The sequence below is a fragment of the Bufo gargarizans genome, chromosome 1 (genome assembly GCF_014858855.1).
Source record: "Bufo gargarizans isolate SCDJY-AF-19 chromosome 1, ASM1485885v1, whole genome shotgun sequence".
NCBI classification, from domain to species: domain Eukaryota; kingdom Metazoa; phylum Chordata; class Amphibia; order Anura; family Bufonidae; genus Bufo; species Bufo gargarizans.
The window spans coordinates 278,597,985-278,618,001 of NC_058080.1; the positions used below are offsets into that span (position 1 = coordinate 278,597,985).

The 20,017-nt window shown below is 52.4% G+C and overlaps 1 protein-coding gene across 3 annotated transcripts in view; it reads right to left on the bottom strand.

Moving 5' to 3' along the window:
* The window catches only part of NUP98 (nucleoporin 98 and 96 precursor), a 33,799-nt gene that overhangs the window by 4,340 nt on the left and 9,442 nt on the right, over positions 1 to 20,017 (bottom strand). For all 3 annotated transcript variants that reach the window (XM_044303993.1, XM_044303977.1, XM_044303986.1), the window contains exons 6-26: positions 18,902 to 19,009; positions 18,651 to 18,831; positions 18,407 to 18,567; positions 18,188 to 18,331; positions 17,831 to 17,915; positions 17,332 to 17,424; positions 16,539 to 16,679; positions 16,181 to 16,311; positions 15,916 to 16,103; positions 14,980 to 15,096; positions 14,661 to 14,899; positions 13,765 to 13,878; positions 12,257 to 12,395; positions 10,657 to 10,834; positions 10,134 to 10,301; positions 2,172 to 2,351; positions 1,810 to 1,951; positions 957 to 1,365; positions 628 to 848; positions 275 to 544; positions 7 to 164 (exon numbers count right to left, since the gene is read on the bottom strand). In XM_044303993.1, the coding sequence (XP_044159928.1) occupies positions 7 to 164; positions 275 to 544; positions 628 to 848; positions 957 to 1,365; positions 1,810 to 1,951; positions 2,172 to 2,351; positions 10,134 to 10,301; positions 10,657 to 10,834; positions 12,257 to 12,395; positions 13,765 to 13,878; positions 14,661 to 14,899; positions 14,980 to 15,096; positions 15,916 to 16,103; positions 16,181 to 16,311; positions 16,539 to 16,679; positions 17,332 to 17,424; positions 17,831 to 17,915; positions 18,188 to 18,331; positions 18,407 to 18,567; positions 18,651 to 18,831; positions 18,902 to 19,009 (3,567 nt within the window). The remainder of the gene's footprint in view (positions 1 to 6; positions 165 to 274; positions 545 to 627; positions 849 to 956; positions 1,366 to 1,809; positions 1,952 to 2,171; positions 2,352 to 10,133; positions 10,302 to 10,656; positions 10,835 to 12,256; positions 12,396 to 13,764; positions 13,879 to 14,660; positions 14,900 to 14,979; positions 15,097 to 15,915; positions 16,104 to 16,180; positions 16,312 to 16,538; positions 16,680 to 17,331; positions 17,425 to 17,830; positions 17,916 to 18,187; positions 18,332 to 18,406; positions 18,568 to 18,650; positions 18,832 to 18,901; positions 19,010 to 20,017) is intronic.

Below are 20,017 nucleotides of genomic sequence, written 5' to 3' on the forward strand. Positions count from 1 at the left end.
ACTTACCGGGGTGGCCGACAACAAGGCATAGATCTTCAACCGCTCCTCCTGGATGAAAGCGTCCACCTGCAGGTTTCTCCAGTCCACCAGCTGCATGACATTGAGCTCCACAACCTGCTGACTGCCAACCAGCTGAGAGAGCAACATGGCGAGCCGGTGATCACCTGCGCAGAAACGGAGGAGATGTTAGACAGCAGGTATGTGCCCTACAGGGGAGGTAAGTGCACAGAAGGTCCTGTGTGAATACAGCTGTACACTGTAGGACACCACTCACCAGATTTCTGAGCCAGCCGACATGCCTCGCTAATACGGCAGCCGGTCAGGAAGCTGAACACGGCCTCGACTGGTCGCTCATGGAGGTGCAGAGCCGCCTCCTCTTCAATGCGCTCCGCCGCCGTCTCGGCCAGCCAATGAGAGAAGGCCTTCCTGCGGTGCAGCCTCTCCACATACTCATTCAGGTCATCCAGCCCGGTCTCCAGCTCCCGGAGCCGACCCCACAGGGCCTTACAGAGCGTCCACGTTAAACACCACTGCTTCACCACGGCTGCGAGGGAGACACGAGAAGGAGGAGCATGAGAACCAGAAGACAAGACAGAAGACACACGGCCGGGCGGTAAAGGCACTCACGCTCCACATGTGCAGGCTCCGCACAGAACTCGCCGACCCATCCGGCATAGTCGTGGATGGCAGAGTTCCCAGGGTTGGGCACAAGCCGCGGACAGCGCTCGCTCTGCACCGTACTGTTTTTCAAGGCGATTTCTAGAGGAATCAGGTAGGACTGCAGATCTGTTCGCTTCTCCTCCAGACTCAGCTTCTCCAGGTGAACCTTGAAGGGGGTTTCTGTAAGACTGAGGAGAGAAGGTTTGTAAGATTCCAGGAAAGCTGGGTGCCATCAGCGACCCCTCAGATACGTGGAGCCGTGGCAGGTATTCACACTGGACATTCTTCTTACTTACGATTTAGCAGAGACCGGTTTGGGAAGAAATCCGTAGTCCATGGTCTCCATGTTCCCGGCGGCCTCCTCCCTCTCCCTGGCCCCACTCAGCATGTCCCCACTATGGGCCAGCGTCCAGTTCTGGCCCCAGCCCACAGAGAAGGAGCGTCCCACGAACAGAGACATGTCGATCAGCAGCTTGCCCTTTCCATCAGACACGGACTTGTCCAGCGGCACCAGACCCTGCTGACGACGGGTCCCCACCGTTCTCAGCTGCGTCTCCGGAACAGGAGACGGCATCATGAACGCTGAAGAGAGAGGACCCAGGGCCGGCCACGGAGCGGAGGAGGGGGGTTTGGGGCTCTGAGAAAGAAGCGGAGAGTCCTTCTGTTTCAGAACTGAGGGTCCGGAGAACCTGGACTGCAGACGACCTGTAGAGAAGAAGAGGCGCATCACGTTACATGGCGGACTAGGATCCTATACCGCTTGTATCAGCTCTTCACAGGTTTCAACATCTCCACTTGCTGTCAGTTATTCTCCACATAGTAAAGTGAAAACTGCAGGTCTGAATGGCAGCAAGCAGAGGTCTTGAAAATTCAAAAATAAAAATTCAACAGAGGTAAAGTCAGAGCACCCCTTTAGGCAGTGTTCAGACAGGGCAAAACGCCTGCACGTCTGTGCGCGGATTCCTCAGATCTGTGGTCATTTACACGTGGATGGAGGTGACACGCAGCAGCAATCCGCGCACGGTGCAGATCCGCTAATCACACACAGAACGGTTGTCGGTTTTAGGCAGTGTCTGAACTCTGACCTAGGTTTTGATAAAGTTTACAAAACTTCTAGTAAATCCTAGGGGAGGTCAGCCGAGGACTTACCGCTGGACGCCCGGGGAGACTGCGCTGCTGGGACAAACCTCAGCGGTGACCGGACCTCCTGAGGGGTGCTCGGCCGGAAGCAGGCAAAGGGGGAGACGAGATCACCACCCTCATCCTCCAACAGCAGAGAAGCTTTCATCACCTGAAAGAGAAGAACGATGAAGAAGACTTCATATTCTGGACCAAAATATACGGGCGAGTGCACGGACTTGTCGGCTGGGATTCGGCCTCTGCACCGAATCCAAAGTCCCCGATGAATGAGAGACGCCGTGACGTCACCCTGAGAGACTTCAGCCGTCCACCGAACCTGCGGACGCGATAACGCGCCACAGCGCGGACCGCTCCATAATGAGGGCTCTAACCTGTAAGGCGTGAGGGTTGACCCCCAGGGACGATGCGATGTGGGATGATGCAGACACCGGCTCCTGCTCCTCCGTGATGTCCTGATCGTCAGCAGCTGAATCCAGGAGCGGCTCCTGGGTGATGTCCGCCATGTCACTGTCCAACTCCAACGCCCGTCCCAGCTCCTCCTCCGCCAGGCTCTAACAGTACAGACAACAGAGGATTAGCCGCCTGACCACTAGAGGGCACTGCAGACCACACCCGCCCCAGCTCCTCCTCCGCCAGGCTCTAACAGTACAGACAGACAGAGGATTAGCCGCCTGACCACTAGAGGGCACTGCAGACCACACCCGCCCCAGCTCCTCCTCCGCCAGGCTCTAACAGTACAGACAGAGGATTAGCCGCCTGACCACTAGAGAGCACTGCAGACCACACCCGCCCCAGCTCCTCCTCCGCCAGGCTCTAACACTACAGAGGATTAGCCGCCTGACCACTAGAGGGCACTGCAGACCATACACGCCCCAGCTCCTCCTCCGCCAGGCTCTAACACTACAGAGGATTAGCCGCCTGACCACTAGAGGGCACTGCAGACCATACACGCCCCAGCTCCTCCTCCACCAGGCTCTAACCGTACAGACAGAGGATTAGCCGCCTGACCACTAGAGAGCACTGCAGACCACACCCGCCCCAGCTCCTCCTCCGCCAGGCTCTAACACTACAGAGGATTAGCCGCCTGACCACTAGAGGGCACTGCAGACCATACACGCCCCAGCTCCTCCTCCGCCAGGCTCTAACACTACAGAGGATTAGCCGCCTGACCACTAGAGGGCACTGCAGACCATACACGCCCCAGCTCCTCCTCCACCAGGCTCTAACCGTACAGACAGAGGATTAGCCGCCTGACCACTAGAGGGCACTGCAGACCACACCCGCCCCAGCTCCTCCTCCGCCAGGCTCTAACACTACAGAGGATTAGCCGCCTGACCACTAGAGGGCACTGCAGACCACACCCGCCCCAGCTCCTCCTCCGCCAGGCTCTAACACTACAGAGGATTAGCCGCCTGACCACTAGAGGGCACTGCAGACCATACACGCCCCAGCTCCTCCTCCGCCAGGCTCTAACAGTACAGACAGACAGAGGATTAGCCGCCTGACCACTAGAGGGCACTGCAGACCACACACCCGCCCCAGCTCCTCCTCCGCCAGGCTCTAACACTACAGAGGATTAGCCGCCTGACCACTAGAGGGCACTGCAGACCATACACGCCCCAGCTCCTCCTCCGCCAGGCTCTAACAGTACAGACAGACAGAGGATTAGCCGCCTGACCACTAGAGGGCACTGCAGACCATACACGCCCCAGCTCCTCCTCCGCCAGGCTCTAACAGTACAGACAGACAGAGGATTAGCCGCCTGACCACTAGAGGGCACTGCAGACCACACACCCGCCTCAGCTCCTCCTCCGCCAGGCTCTAACAGTACAGAGGATTAGCTGCCTGACCACTAGAGGGCACTGCAGACCATACACGCCCCAGCTCCTCCTCCGCCAGGCTCTAACAGTACAGAGGATTAGCTGCCTGACCACTAGAGGGCACTGCAGACCATACACGCCCCAGCTCCTCCTCCGCCAGGCTCTAACCGTACAGACAGACGGAGGATTAGCCGCCTGCCCACTAGAGGGCACTGCAGACCACACCCACCCCAGCTCCTCCTCTGCCAGGCTCTAACAGTACAGACAGAGGATTAGCCGCCTGACCACTAGAGGGCACTGCAGACCACACCCGCCTCACCTCCTCCTCTGCCAGGCTCTAACAGTACAGACAGAGGATTAGCCGCCTGACCACTAGAGGGCACTGCAGACCACACCCGCCTCAGCTCCTCCTCTGCCAGGCTCTAACAGTACAGACAGAGGATTAGCCGCCTGACCACTAGAGGGCACTGCAGACCACACCCGCCCCAGCTCCTCCTCCGCTCTAACACTACAGAGGATTAGCCGCCTGACCACTAGAGGGCACTGCAGACCACACCCGCCCCAGCTCCTCCTCCGCCAGGCTCTAACACTACAGAGGATTAGCCGCCTGACCACTAGAGGGCACTGCAGACCACACCCGCCCCAGCTCCTCCTCCGCTCTAACACTACAGAGGATTAGCCGCCTGACCACTAGAGGGCACTGCAGACCACACCCGCCCCAGCTCCTCCTCCGCCAGGCTCTAACACTACAGAGGATTAGCCGCCTGACCACTAGAGGGCACTGCAGACCACACCCGCCCCAGGACTGCTGTCCACCTGTCCCGGGGTTACAGTATCTGGGTTCATGCAACTGAAGAATAATCATTTCATATCAAAGTTTTACAGCTCTCTCATGGTTTCAGATCTTCTTGCTTTCAGTGAATGGAAACTCATCAGGCTCAATGAGCAATCTATGGGGTGGCTGGACTCCCCTGATGTTGGGTGAGGGTTCTGCTGGTGCCGAGCGTCCACTTTAATCTCCGCTCACCCAAACCAAACTAATAGGGGCCCGGCTGTAGTCAGGCCTGGCGTACGGCATGTACAATAGGTTCATGTGCCAGTCTACGTCACATTAGACCACTACTCTGAATGAGGATTTGGGGGCATAACCACTGGGCAGGTGATAACCGCTAGTTTGTTAAAGGGGGCAACTGATGAGACCCCCGCAGTGCTGCACTCCGCCACCTCAGAGGCTTTATTAGCGCAGGAGTGCACATGCTCGACAACCGCTCCATTTAAAGGGTTTGTCCGAGACTTTAATACTGATGACCTATCCTCAGGATAGGACATCAGTATCAAATCTGCGGGGGTCCGACACCTGGAACCCCCCACCGATTATGCATTTGAGAAGGCACCAGTGCTCCCAGTAGCGCGGTGGTCTTCTTGCTGCTCTCCCGAGGCCAGTGACAACACGTTCATCGGCCACGTGTCCCGTTTGCAGCTCAGTCTCAAAAAGGGACTGAACGCGATACCAAGCACGGCCACTATACAACGTGGGGCGCTGTGCTTGGTGAGCACCGGCACTCACAGGAGGGGTGGGGGGGTCCCTGGTGTCAGACCCCCACGATCAGAGGAGGTCATCAGTATTAAAATCTTGGAAAATCCCTTCTTAAACAGGAGATGTGAGACCCTAGTTCTGCACATCAGTGGGGGGCCCAGCAGATCGCTTTAACCCTTGTGCTCAGGGACTGTGTGTCCACACGCAGGACTAGACATGTACCCCCTCATCCGGGTACCCCTGTACGACAGGGTCACACATTTTGGTGGGAGGGGATGCTGCAGCTCCATATAAATATACACCTGTGCCTCTTCAGGTGTTGTAAAACTACAACCCCCATCATGCCAAAGCCGTATTGAGGACAGCTAAGATTGTGGTTTCAATGATTCAGATGCACACGTTAACCTCTTCATAACCACAGTATGCACATTAGAGCATACGCTATACATGCAGCTCGGCTGATCCCATCCCCCACCACCTGCGACCACGTCATGCACTGGACACTAGGGGGCACATTTAGAAGCCCCAAGCCCAATGACTACTACACCCAGCTTCTCTGCGACAGCACCCACCATTCAGCTTTGTTCGAGTTATACTGGTTTCCTGTTCCCAGTGCATTGTGGGAGCAGAGGTGCCGCTCACACAGTCTGACACTAGGGGGAGCCACAAGGTCCTGTTTCCAAGGAGAAAGTGAAACTCCGCACGGTGAGAAAGCTCGCCGACGAGGCTCCGGGTGAGAAGCCACTTTAATTTACTGGAAATACCCACAGTGCGCACTTCTACAGGACGGGGAAATCGGTGCAGATTTAAAGGGGTCCTCTCACTTCAGCAGATAACTTCCTCTACATAATAAATGCTAATACAAGGCACTTACTAATGTATTGTGATTCTCCATATTGCTTCCTTTGCTGGCTGGCTTCATTTTCCCATCCCATTATACACTGCTCGTGTCCATGGTTACGACCACCCTGTAATCCATCAGTGGTGGTCGTGCTTGCAGCCTCTCTGGTGGCCGGGACCGTGGGAGCCAGCGTTTCTTTCCTGTAATGTGCAAGCACGACCACCACTGCTGATGGATTGCAGAGTGGTCGTAACCATGGACACGAGCCGTGTATAATGGGATGGAACAATGAATCCAGTGGCTGGTATGAACAACTTCTACATAATAAATGCCATTTGCTGAAGTGACAAAAAGCCCTTAAAAAAAAAAAAAAAAAAAACACACGACAAGGAGATTTTCTAGTTTGGATCGGTCACATGTAAAGGGTTTTCCATCATCAGATGAGTCCGATCTACTCAAAATCCTATAATGAAAAGGTATTTGTAACTTCTACGCCGGAAATCAGCCAAAAAATAAACATCTGCTACAATGGGAAAGACCGAGGAACAACCTAATCCTCCGAGAACGGGGGATCTGCGTCCAACTGGACTAACGAAATATCCATAGGAATGCACCACCGCGAATGCTCACGGAAAATACTTTGGAGATGGCGTCCGGTAAAACTAAACCACATTGACCCCCGCTACTCTGATCTGTGCTGGAAAAATTGTGGCGCTCAAGGAACCCGTCTACAACCATGGTGGTCGTGCCCAAGAACTCAAACATTTCAGAAAACTAAACAAGACGCTCCATATAAGGGCTCATTCAGACGGCCGTATGCGGATCCGTTTTTTTGCGGTTTAGATGCTGTCCTATTCACTTCTATGGGGCCCTTTTCTTCCACTGCACGGCTCAGTAAAACAAATGAAACATGTCCTATACTTGTCAGTGAAAAATCAGGACATGGCCACATTGAAGTCTATGGGTCAGTAAAAAAAACGGAATGCAATCCGTTCTGCGGACATGCTGAACTGTCCGCAAAAAAACTATCCGCATCTTTGCGGACAGCATATGGCCGTCTGAACGAGCCCTAAACATTCAACCATCTCCAGACTTTCTACCAAATCAACCTATTCCACAACATGCCCAAACCGCGGGATCCCATATAATCCTGTCCGCAAGAAGCCTCATAGCACAAAAACGGAGAAGTCCAGAAATCGCCACCATCTCAGAAGTACGGACATCGGTCTCACACGCATATAGCATGGAAGTTAAATCTGCATCATATTCACCATCTTTGAAAAAAACAAAGAAATATCGGTCTTTATGGAACCCGAACTCTCCAGGGACCTGACGGACTGTCCCGTAATCAGAGATAATCTTCCAGACTAATGATTGATAATTTACCGGTTATTTCTATATCCTAAAATATATAATAACTAATCCTTACATATTTAAGATGAATATATCTGTGGAGTGTGCACCTAATGTGCGAGCACTATAGTCTCTACAGATCTAGTGTGTGTTATACATAGAGATATATCTGACTGTGTGCGGATGTCTGTATATATGGGCAGGTGGCTGCATGTATGTGCGGATGTCTGTATATACGGGCAGGCGGCTGCACGTACGTGCGGATGTCTGTATATATGGGCAGGTGGCTGCGTATGTGCGGATGTCTGTATATATGGGCAGGTGGCTGCGTATGTGCGGATGTCTGTATATATGGGCAGGTGGCTGCGTATGTGCGGATGTCTGTATATATGGGCAGGTGGCTGTGTATGTGCGGACATCTGTATATATGGGCAGGTGGCTGCATGTATGTGCGGATGTCTGTATATATGGGCAGGTGGCTGTGTATGTGCGGATGTCTGTATATATGGGCAGGTGGCTGTGTATGTGCGGATGTCTGTATATATGGGCAGGTGGCTGCATGTATGTGCGGATGTCTGTATATATGGGCAGGTGGCTGCATGTATGTGCGGATGTCTGTATATATGGGCAGGTGGCTGTGTATGTGCGGATGTCTGTATATATGGGCAGGTGGCTGCATGTATGTGCGGATGTCTGTATATATGGGCAGGTGGCTGCATGTATGTGCGGATGTCTGTATATATGGGCAGGTGGCTGTGTATGTGCGGATGTCTGTATATATGGGCAGGTGGCTGCATGTATGTGCGGATGTCTGTATATATGGGCAGGTGGCTGCATGTATGTGCGGATGTCTGTATATATGGGCAGGTGGCTGTGTATGTGCGGATGTCTGTATATATGGGCAGGTGGCTGCATGTATGTGGACAACCCAAGATGGATGGATGGATGGATGGATGGATGAACACACGTGTGCGGATGTGGGGCGCACGATTTTACACATATTACAACGGTTATTCAGTTAGGTTACTAATGCCCGTGCACATGTTTATATTTATATTTTAAATCAATGTTATTAACTATTCATTACCTCACATCGGCACGTCCCCCCCCCCCCATCTCTCTTATTAAAATATGACTTGAGTGATGGATAACTTCTATAATTGCTTGCAGTTAATGTAGGGATATACAGGTGTATATGCACATGTTTCTGGCTACACCTGAACTAACAGCTGAAGCCCGATGTTCTGCCGGCAGGCTGAGCTCCACTCACTGATATCATAGAATTCACTGTAACAAATGCCAATAAATACAAAGAAACTGTTGTAGAAGTTCCGTTTACTGATCAATTGTTAAACATATGAAATGTAACCTTATAATGTAATCAAAAGCCAGTAAAATTGTGCCGACTCGCTATGTCCACTGTTTGATTGGAGGGTCTCGGACGGGGGATGGTGCAGTTTTCCAGTCACTGCAATGGGACTTCTGAAAACAGCCAAACGCTGAGGCAGTGACTGGTAAAAGCCGCCCCATGGTCTCCATTCATGGGACCCTCTCCTGCCAGTGACCCCGTAAACCCTCTGCAATGCAAAACATGGTGAATGTGCCTCAGAATGGAGGCACACGTCCAACCTGCTGCTCCATTCATTGCAGGGGGCCACCGATCCTGTGGGTCCCAGCACTAGGACCCCCACAGTTTTCCCCATCCCGTGGCTAAAGGATAAATCACAACCCCTTTAAAAAGGACATGAGAAGACGGCAGCGAGTGCAGAACAAGGCCCTGGCCCGTGTGCACGGCCGCCACTATAATACAGAGGTGTGAGTTGTCCGGACCCGCTGACAGATCGTATGAGCGTGGCTGCACGCCCACCCACCGCTTCTACCCTCCCCATCGCAGCTGCCATTTTACAAAAGATAATAGAAGGGAAAGCGACCTAAGTAATGGCGCACAGGCTGCGTTCCCTGCCGCCTATAAGACCAGAGTAAAAGCCTCCGCCTCCATCAGTGGTAAGTAACCCCTGCCTCACCGCAGCTCCAGGGTCTGTGGTGTAAGCTGAAGGCTTGTGACAAGTCAGATGATAAAGGGGGATTCTACCTCATTGTGAGGTCATACCCTCCCATAGCTGAGGTAATAAATGGCTGCAGCCGTATACAGAACACTGCTGCAGCCCAGGAGCGGGATGGGCTTCCCAAGGTGACATTTCTCTTTAACCACTTCATGACTGAAATAACACTGAACTTGAGATTTATTAGGGTCACGGAGATGAACACGTCGCCCCCCCCCTCCTGCACCCTTATGACTAATATAGATATTGATCATTCCTCCTTTACTTGATGTACATTATAAGGTCTGCTTTGGGGGTCTAGAGCTATGGGTGGTCCTAGCAGGCACATTACAAGGTAACAAATCCCCTGCTGTGCGATAACCGCCACACGTACAGCGCTCACTTCTCCATGACCTCTCACCAAGACCGCACAGCCTAAGGCATCTGCAAGTAGTCCACCCTCCATGACATGATCCCAGTCATCAGCCAGGAGAATAGACATCTCCCCCGACAGAGCCACAACCTAAGGCAGCCCCTGAGCCATCCCGCACCTGCCGCCCGGTCAAGAAAAGACGAGACGAAGTAGAATGAGAGTCTCCAGCCACGCATCATCATTCGGAATCAGTCAGACTTTATAACGGGCCACTGGTAATGTGACGGTGCTAGACGCCGCGTCCCAGTGGGAACTGGCGTCTAACCAGGGAGGGCTGCATGTGGTGAAACACTTGGCCTCTCTCTACCTGCGGTGGAGGGGTAGGTCTCCCATTGAGTACAGCCTGCTGTTGGGGCGGCTGCTGTCCAGGAGGGGGGAGGGCAGCCGCTTTCATTTTCTTTGTTTCAGCGGTGGATGTGGCATCTTCCTCTTCCTCATCCGAGTCTTGCAGCCCGTACTTGGAGAAGTGCTTCACCTGTAGGAGATGACAAGGAGCGGCATTAGAATCAACGTCACCACATTAAATGGCCAGAAGACGACAGCGGGAAGCAAACAGCTTCTCCGTACGAGCGGCCGCGGTGATGGGAATATCAGGCTTTCTATACTGTGCGGTGTCGACAATAACTCCTCCAGTAAGTGTGTGTAAGGTCAGGACACCGGGAAAGATGGAGCAGCAGCCATATACATGCAATCACTGCAGGATAAGAGCTCCTAGACCATCTGCTGTGCATACATGGGGCAGCCGCTCCATGCTCCCCAGGCAGACAGCGACCATTGCAGCTTGCACCGCTCTCTTAATATACTAATACAGAAGGACAGGACATCCTCACCTTGAACACCCAGGAGCCCGTCTCTGGACGGTACTCCTTAAATTGGGCCCCTTGTTTTCGGGAGGCGGCTTCCAGCTTGCTCTTATAATTCATCTCTTCCAGCCGCTCAGGGCTCTTTATCAGGGAGCGGGTGGTCTTGTCGATTGGCCACACCTCATTCAGGGTCACCTCCGCAGCCCTAAGTCAGAAGAGATTGCAGATTCAGGAATTTCATTATCACCGTATAGTACAGTAGAAGCAAAGTGGAAGAGATATTAAAAAGGGGTTTTCTGGGATGGAGTCTTATCAGTGGAAGTCTGACACTATACGGTGTATGGCAGAGGAGGCAGAAGGCTCAGGCCGCTGTGTGGTGGTCGTGCCGGGGGGCTGCCGCTCAGCACCCAGTATATCACACAGCGGATGGAGTCTTATCAGTGGAAGTCTGACACTATACGGTGTATGGCAGAGGAGGCAGAAGGCTCAGGCCGCTGTGTGGTGGTCGTGCCGGGGGGCTGCCGCTCAGCACCCAGTATATCACACAGCGGATGGAGTCTTATCAGTGGAAGTCTGACACTATACAGTGTATGGGAGAGGAGGCAGAAGGCTCAGGCCGCTGTGTGGTGGTTGTGCCGGGGGGCTGCCGCTCAGCTCCCATTATATCACACAGCGGATGGAGTCTTATCAGTGGAAGTCTGACACTATACGGTGTATGGCAGAGGAGGCAGAAGGCTCAGGCCGCTGTGTGGTGGTCGTGCCGGGGGGCTGCCGCTCAGCTCCCATTATATCACACAGCGGATGGAGTCTTATCAGTGGAAGTCTGACACTATACGGTGTATGGCAGAGGAGGCAGAAGGCTCAGGCCGCTGTGTGGTGGTCGTGCCGGGGGGCTGCCGCTCAGCACCCATTATATCACACAGCGGATGGAGTCTTATCAGTGGAAGTCTGACACTATACAGTGTATGGCAGAGGAGGTAGAAGGCTCAGGCCGCTGTGTGGTGGTCGTGCCGGGGTCCTGCCGCTCAGCACCCATTATATCACACAGCGGATGGAGTCGTATCAGTGGAAGTCTGACACTATACAGTGTATGGCAGAGGAGGTAGAAGGCTCAGGCCACTGTGTGGTGGTCGTGCCGGGGGGCTGCCGCTCAGCACCCATTATATCACACAGCGGATGGAGTCTTCCGTTTGTGCTCTATACACTATATAGTTTTAGGTACCAGCAGATGTTGGCTCCCACTGACCTGATATTGATAACCATTTCAAAGGATAAATAATCAATATCCAAGTCCTGGAAAAGAGTTTAACAATAAAAAAATAAAAATATACAAATTCTGGGCAGGAATTGACTTGCAGAGTAGATTTTCAATCCAGAGCATGACCAGATTTTCTGCAGAATTCACCCTTTGAGAATCATAATGTGAAAACCACAACAAGTGTCGTTTAACTTGCAGATTTTAACCCGGATTCAGAAAGATCTGTCGCAGCGCCTGTGCACATGCGAAGCAGCCAAACGTCTACTGCAGGGTTTGTAAAGGGCGAAGCCTCCTCCACTCTCCTAGTGGATGCACCTCGCCGCGTACACAAAGATACAGAACGTAAGCCCTGCTTTATAGGGGACATACCTGTTCAGCCCTTCACCCACAGGCGGCTTATTCCCATCATCTGTATACACAATCACCTCCTTATTTCGAACATGGACTATTTCATCCAGGTTCAGGTTGGTCAGGTCGACCAGTCCTTCAAAATAGATAGATCCATAACCTGGAGGGCGGAGAGAAAATCTGCATTAGAACCGATACCGGAGTATTACATGGACCACGAACCAGCGGCTAAGACCACACATTACAGATATGCCTGAGGTGCATCCAGTCCATATTCAAGAGAACCTGCAGCAGAAATCCACGTCGGATGCTAAAGGGGACCTCTCACTTCAGCAAGGGGCATTTAACATGTAGTAACGTTCTCTACAAGGCCCTTACTAATGTATTGTGATTCTCCATGTTGCTTCCTTTGCTGGCTGAATCAATTTTTCCATCACAGTATACACTGCTTGTTTCCATGGGTACAACCACCCTACAATCCAGCACACATAGGCCAGTGCTTTCTTCCCCCCCTATATTGTGCAAGCACCACTGCTCCTGGATTGCAGGGTGGTCGTAACCATGGTAACGAGCCATGTATAATGTGATGGAAAAAAATGAATCCAGCCAGCAAAGGAGGCAATATGGGCAATCACTACATTAGGAAGTGGCTTGTATTAAAGGGGGTTTTCCCCATTTCAAACAATGGGGGCATATCGCTAGGATATGCCCCCATTGTCTGATAGGTGTGGGTCCCACCTCTGGGACCTGCACCTACTATAAGAACGAACCCCCAAAAGTTGTGGAGGGCACACTGCTCAGCCACCCTACATTCATTTCTATGGGGCTGCCACGGCTATTATCTGTCGGCCCCAGAGAAATGAATGGGAGCAGTGGCTGCGCATGTGCAGTGTGCTCCCACTCACTTGTATGGGGAGAGCGCTTGGCAGTGGTCATCACCTTTCCCGCTCAATCCTAGGTGTAGGTGCGGGACCCGCACCCATCAGACATTGGGGACATATCCTAGCGATATACCCCCACTGCCTGAGATGAGACCACCCCGTTAAATTTCTCTATATAATAATAAAAGCTATTTGCTGAAGGGACAACCCCTTTAATCCTGCCACAGAAGCACAAGAGGATTAACCCGACTTAATGGGCAAATCTGCCACTTGTCTCGACGAACGTCAGATTTCCAGAACCCCATTTATTTACATTGGAGGACGAGTATTTTGGCAAAGGGGTCTGATGAAACCATGAAAGTAGTGCCCCGGCCGGCGGCCACAGCGGGATGCAACTTCTCTCTGTCCGACTGATGCAATCAGACACAAAACTGGTTCTTCGGAAATTCTTGGAATCTGTTTTGTCAGTTTCTTCCTGGCATTTTGCACTATGCTCGAGAGAATAATGGCGGGAGGACGGCACATAAGGGGCCTAAGGCTCTGTGTCTGAGCCCTAAGCGTGGCAGCCATTCTACGTGGTCCCATCAGGCGGCTTCAGAGACTCCACATCAGGAATGTAACAACCCGCATTACGGAGTCACCACTCACCTCGACGGCCAATAGTGAAGCCTTCCACAATGCACTTTCCGTCCTCGTCAATCATCTTGGCCAGTTCCTCCATGGAGGGGATTGTGTAGTAACCTTCTCTTGTTAGCACAATGCCTGGGAGGAGAGAAATACAGACGGGTCAGAAGGCAGATCCTGCAGTACGGAACCATCCCAATCGCCACACGAGACCACATCAATCAGTTCTGGCTGGGCGCCATTACATTACGAGGGAGCAAGTAGAGGGTTAATGGTCAGACTGCGCGGCTCAGGAGCTCCATTATAGAGCTGGCGCCCATTGCCGGGATCAGAAATAACTCCAGTGTCAGTGGTTTAAACCGAAATAGTCAAATAAAACAATTTGTATTGATGAGGGCAAAAATATTAAAGCAAAAACCAAATTAGTTTTTTTTACGGTTTTCACTTTGCCGTATAACTGACGTGTTTATTCAGCAATTACACAAACTCTAAACCGAGCGGGAACAACTTTAAAAGGGGTTATCCGGTAATTGATGACATCCTTCAGGAGCCGCAGCGATCAGCTGTTAGAAGGGGTCGGTGGCTCTGGGACTGTGGTGGTCTCTTCCTAGGCCATGTGATGTCATCGGTCACATGACCTAGCTGCAGCTCGGCCCCATAGAAGTGAATGTACTATGTACAGCACTGTGCCTGGAGGGCTGGCCGAACTCCCCAGAGCTCCGGAGTGCGCGGCGGCGGCTCCCTGGAACAGCTGATCGGTGGGGGTGCTGGGTCCTGGACGCCCAGTCTGATAATGAAGATGGGTCATCATTTCACGGATAACCCCGTTCAGTTATACAATGACAACTTGTCCTGCCAAAAAAAACGAAGTTCTGGCTTTTGAAATAAGTTGCGCACTGCCATTCTGAGCGGTCCCTTACCGGCAGGGTGAGGGGGCACATCATGGAGGATGTCCTCCTCTGTGAGGGAACTCTCCTCTGCACTGCCATCCAGGCTGTTCCTGAGAGCGTTGCGCATGTTCAGCGCCACAATGGTGTCGTCCATACCGCTGTTCATGCGCTTCTTCTCCAGACTCTGAGGGAGCAGCTTTGATGGAGGAGGAGGGTAGAATTCGGATACTTCGTGTCCGTCCACTTCAGGGCCGTTCCTCTCATTGACTCTGTAAAGCAATCAGCCTTCATTATACAGGATCACAGCAGAGAGCCGACTACAGGAAAGCAGCAAATGTGAGGGCCTTACCCGTCATCGTTCTCCGGGTACCTGGCAGGAGAGGACGCCTCGTCCTGCTCGCTACGGGACGGCGAGGCCAGATTGCTGATGTTCAGGTTTTTCAGCACCAATTTCTTTATGCTCTTCCTGAAACAAGAAAAGAAGATGGACCTTCCTTGCACTTCTGTAATATAATCACAAACTGGAAACTAGAACGCAGAGCGTATTCCCTGGAGCTCGGAACAACAGCAGCCTGAAAGGGAGCCTCCATAGGTTTACTGTCTGTGCGAGGAAACTGGGGACAACCAACATGGCCACAGCTCCCACTAAGGGCTTCCTGTACATTTCTGAGTAGTCATGTAGCGGTATGGCAGCAGCATGCTGCACACAGGCAAGGCTTACATGAGCAGCAACATGGCCACATTGAAAGGAGTCATCCATCTCAAAATATGATGACCCATGGCTTAAGGCTGGCGCAACAAGGAGGCGCAACAAGGAGGCGCAACAAGGAGGCGCAACAAGGAGGCGCAACAAGGAGGCTGCAGCTACATGGCGATGTCTCACAAGGTTTTAGTAATGAGAGTCAATGGTGTTGCAATGTGACACGCTGCAATAAAAGCCATCCATAAAACGCGTTGCAGCGACCCCATTGACAGCCATTACAAAACAAGTTGCCGACTTTTCTGCGACGTCGCCGGACCCTAAAAATTCCATCATCATTATGATCACGAGGGTCTGACTTTTCAAACCTCCACCAATACATGGACACATCTATATTAAAGTGAATGGGACGTAGAGCTAAATCAATGCTGCCCCTCCGACCTTAGGTACCAGCGGTCAGACCCCTTCACTTAGTTATGCCATGTCCCAGTGAGACGTGGGCAACGGACAACCACTTCACACCCCTCCCCCTCCCCCAATTTGTGTAAACTTCATGTGCAGCCACATACAATCAGGATCTCTCACCTAGGCATGAAGGCTCCGCTGGACAGAGACGGCTCATCATCGTCCAACCCGTCGAACAGTTGTGTCTTTGCGGTTCCCGCGGTCTGCAGTGCTTTGGGGCGCACTTTGGTAGCTGGGCGAGGGGTGAGCTTGTAGTGTGTGGGGGTAGTAAGGGCTTTCTGTGCTGCCGGATTAGTGGGCTTCAGGCGCTAATAAGACAGAGACCACCAGGTCAGTAAACAGCAGAATGAAACATGAACTCTGCATTTCACGTCCGCTCACTTACCTCCTCCTTCTTCTTTGGGTCTGAAATAGGATTTCTGAAGAGAGGCGAGTCTCCATATGGAGAATAGGCCAGAGCAGTGAGCTGCTGCTGAAGAACCAGCTGCTGCGCCGCCGCGTTGGGATCAGCCAAAGCTAAAAGTAACGAAACCGAGGTCAGAACCCCAACAGCAGTATAAAACACAAAGATAGTTGTAGAAAAACACACAGGAGAAGGTTAAGTTACTGGGACTAGAAGACCCATCATCCTGTGCACCAGTGCGGATGATCCATCCCCATAGTGACGTGCGGGGCAGCAGCAGGAAGTGCACATCACACAGCGATAAGTGCAGCCATCATTAACTAAAGGAGCAGAAACTCACCCATAGGAGCTTGAGGACCCCCGAATCCCAGGCCTGTGTTGGCTGCATTAAACCCAGTAGAACCAAAGGCGCCTGTGCCAAGCGTGCCACCAAGTTTTGGCTGATTGCTCCCAAACAGTGACGTCTGGCCCGTGTTCAGACCTGGGACGGAAAAACAGAAGGCAAAGTCGTCAGAACATAAAACGCTCTAGGAAGTATTCAGGAGACTTGTCCATGTGAGGTCATCCTGCAGAACCTGCACTCGTGGACTATGACATCACGTACAAACACATGGTCAAAGTTTGCCATTCTTTTGACACAGCAAGACCAATAAGCACTTCAAAGGAGCAAAGAGTTAAACCAGTTTCTAAGCAACATGGGAAGAGTCCAGCAGGGGCAGCTTCCCCAGAATAACCGTATCTCTATGCCCCAGGATGTCAGAAATCAAAGACTCTTGGTGCAGTGGGCTCGGCGTGCCCAGGTATTACACGGCACTGAATCAGAACCCGTCACCATGGCGGCCCGCTATTGGCTGCACCCCCACGTCACCAGGCGTTTTGATCCGTGCAATGTGGAGATGGAGCTGTGCAGGCATCTGGAGTGGCAGGGAGCAGGGCAAGTATGATCTATAGGAGGGGCCCGGGCATTGTAGGGGGCATTTTTAGAATTGGATTTCTGAGCAGACGCCAGGAGTTGCATCTGGTGAGAACGCCTGACAGCCAGGATCCCATCCGGTGCCTGCCGGGACTTCCAGCAGCAGTTCACCTTCCTCCCCAAAAATCACAGCCAAACAGCACAGTGTAGTTAACCCTACCTTGTCCAAATGCGGTGCCAAGGCCTGCACCAAGTGTCCCTGGAGCGGTCTTATTCCCAAAGAGACTGCTGCCGGTATTATTGGCGCCGAAACCTGTAGAGCAATATGAGAAAAATCAGGATGAGGAAGAGAAAACCCTCCGGCTGAGACGCCTTACTGTGTGCACCGTTACATGGAGCCTTCAGCTAGGTGCACAAGAAGGAGAGCGGAGGCCCACAGCAGATCTCACCCATGACACTGAAGGGAGTGACTAACGCTGCCCATTAAGTCTACACTACAAGTCAATGCCTCCACTTTCTTGGTACTGCAAGTGTGCCCCTCCCGTGTGGATCAACGCAGGATATAAACTGCCGGCGCACACAGCCCGTATGTCGGATGCGCACATTAGTCTTATTGGATCATGATAAATGACTACACTTGCGATGGTTTACACGTTTTACTGCTAAACAGACGCCTGCTCTTCCTCCAGTGACTAATATTTATAGTGAAGTACTGTTACCGAAGAGTCCTCCGGTACCGGTGCCAAACGCAGGGGCGCTGGTCGTGGTCGTCCCAAATCCAGCTGGCTTGGTATTGAACAGGGTCTGGAAGAGAAAGGATAAGAGCTGCAGCGGTGGTGGGATCACACATGAAAGGGTCTGGGTCTTCTATCCACCTGCAATCAGGGTGAAAGCTGCCACTCACGAGGACCCTAGGTTGGTAGCCGCTATATGCAGGGGCCCCCCCGACTAAGCAATGTACCCCCCTTACTTTAATAAGAGGCTCTACTACTACACAAAAGTCCAGGCACATTTTAGTTTTTTCCTTCCCATCTTAGAAGAGGGACTTTGGGGCACACAGACCGTACATTACTTACCGAACTTCCAACACCTCCGAACGGCGTGGTGTTAGTCTGTCCAAACAAACCAGCCCCAGCTCCAAACGCCGATCCTGCATTAGTGCTGGTGGAAGTGCCAAAGAGGCCGGTGGACTGGGTGGGTTGAGTGCTTCCAAAGAGACCCTGCAGAGCGGACCCCACATTAATCATATATTCGCATGTACGTCAGACAGGAGTACAGTACAGAGCAACACTCACCATTGTGCTCGCCTGCCCCAGCGTGTTCGTGTTTCCGAATGAAAAGCCGGTGTTCTGTGTGGTGGTAGCTTGGCCAAAGGGCTTATTAAATAAGCTAGTGGCCGGCTGGGCGGCGGGCTGGCCAAAAAGACCTCCTGTGTTCGCTCCAAAGGTGCTGGTAGCTGCAAATACCGTCACAATGAGAAAGCCAGTCCAGCGCACTGACCGGCACGCCATCACACAAGGCACATAACACACAACTTACTTTGTCCAAAGGCATTTTTGTTCCCAAATGAAAAGTTGCTGCTGGAGGGTGTGGCGCCAAACAGGCCTGTGGGGGCGCTCGATGTGGCTGTGGCTGCCCCAAATAGGCTGGTACCTGTCGCTGCACCCACCGGATTCTGGGGCCCCTTTCTGTTGGCCTGATAATCTTCCAGACGCAGCTCCTACAAGTAGAAACGGTGTCAGAGAAACATGAGAAAGGTCTGAGAAGAGGGCCCTGGACACGGCGCTCACCTCCAGTGACTTGCTCTCGTACTCCTTCATGGCAGTGATGCACTGGTGCTTGGTACTGATGTTTGTGGTAACACCGCCCTTTGCCATGGTGTCTGTTCCAGAAGGTGCCTGCAAGCAGAAAACAGGGCCGGGAATGTAGCTGAGGTGCACTGCCAAGGAACAGGACAAACTCACTAAAGCCGACTAAGGCTAGCTTCACACTACACCTCTCCGGCAGGCTGCTCCGGCACACTGGGCGCTGCCGCTTTCAGTACCAAGCGCTATGGATTGGCAGAATTTATAGCCTACGAGTCTGCCGAAGGGGTCACCCTATACATTGCAAAGGGTGAAATCCACAATCGAAAACCTGCTCTGCTCGATTCTTCTGTCCGAAACCGCCTCCACTTCTAGGTGTGCGCCGACACCTTCTGCGCATGTGCCGATACTCAGACTAATGGCGCAAGCGCAGGAACACAGGGCCAATAGGAGCTGTGGGGTGGTGTTGAACTGGTGTTTCAAGGGCTTGGGTCAGGCCCTCAGGCCTCCTACATGACACTGAAACAGCAGTGTCAACCCTGCAGGGCAGTAAGCTTGGATTTTAATAGTGTTGATCCTGCTGAGAAAATCTATTTAAAAAAAAGAGTAACTAAACCTTTATCTAAACTTTTAATATGTTGTCCCTAAGGCTCCTTTCACACCTGCGTTCAGGTGTCCGCTCGTGAGCTCCGTTTGAAGGGGCTCACGAGCGGTCCTGAACGCAGCCGTCTGGCCCTAATGCATTCTCAGTGGAGGCGGATCCACTGAGAATGCATCCGTCTGCCAGCGCTCAGCCTCCGCTCAGTGAGCGGACACCTGAACGCTGCTTGCAGCCTGGCCGTGCGGAGGCGAGCGGATCCGTTCCGACTTACAATGTAAGTCAATGGGGACGGATCCGCTTGAAGATGACACCATATGGCTCAATCTTCAAGCGGATCCGTCCCCCATTGACTTTAAATGTAAAGTCTGAACGGATCCGCTCAGGCTACTTTCAGACTTAGAAAAATTTTCTAAGTTCTAATGCAGACGGATCCGTTCTGAACGGAGCCACCGTCTGCATTAATATGAACGGATCCGATCGAACGCAGGTGTGAAAGTAGC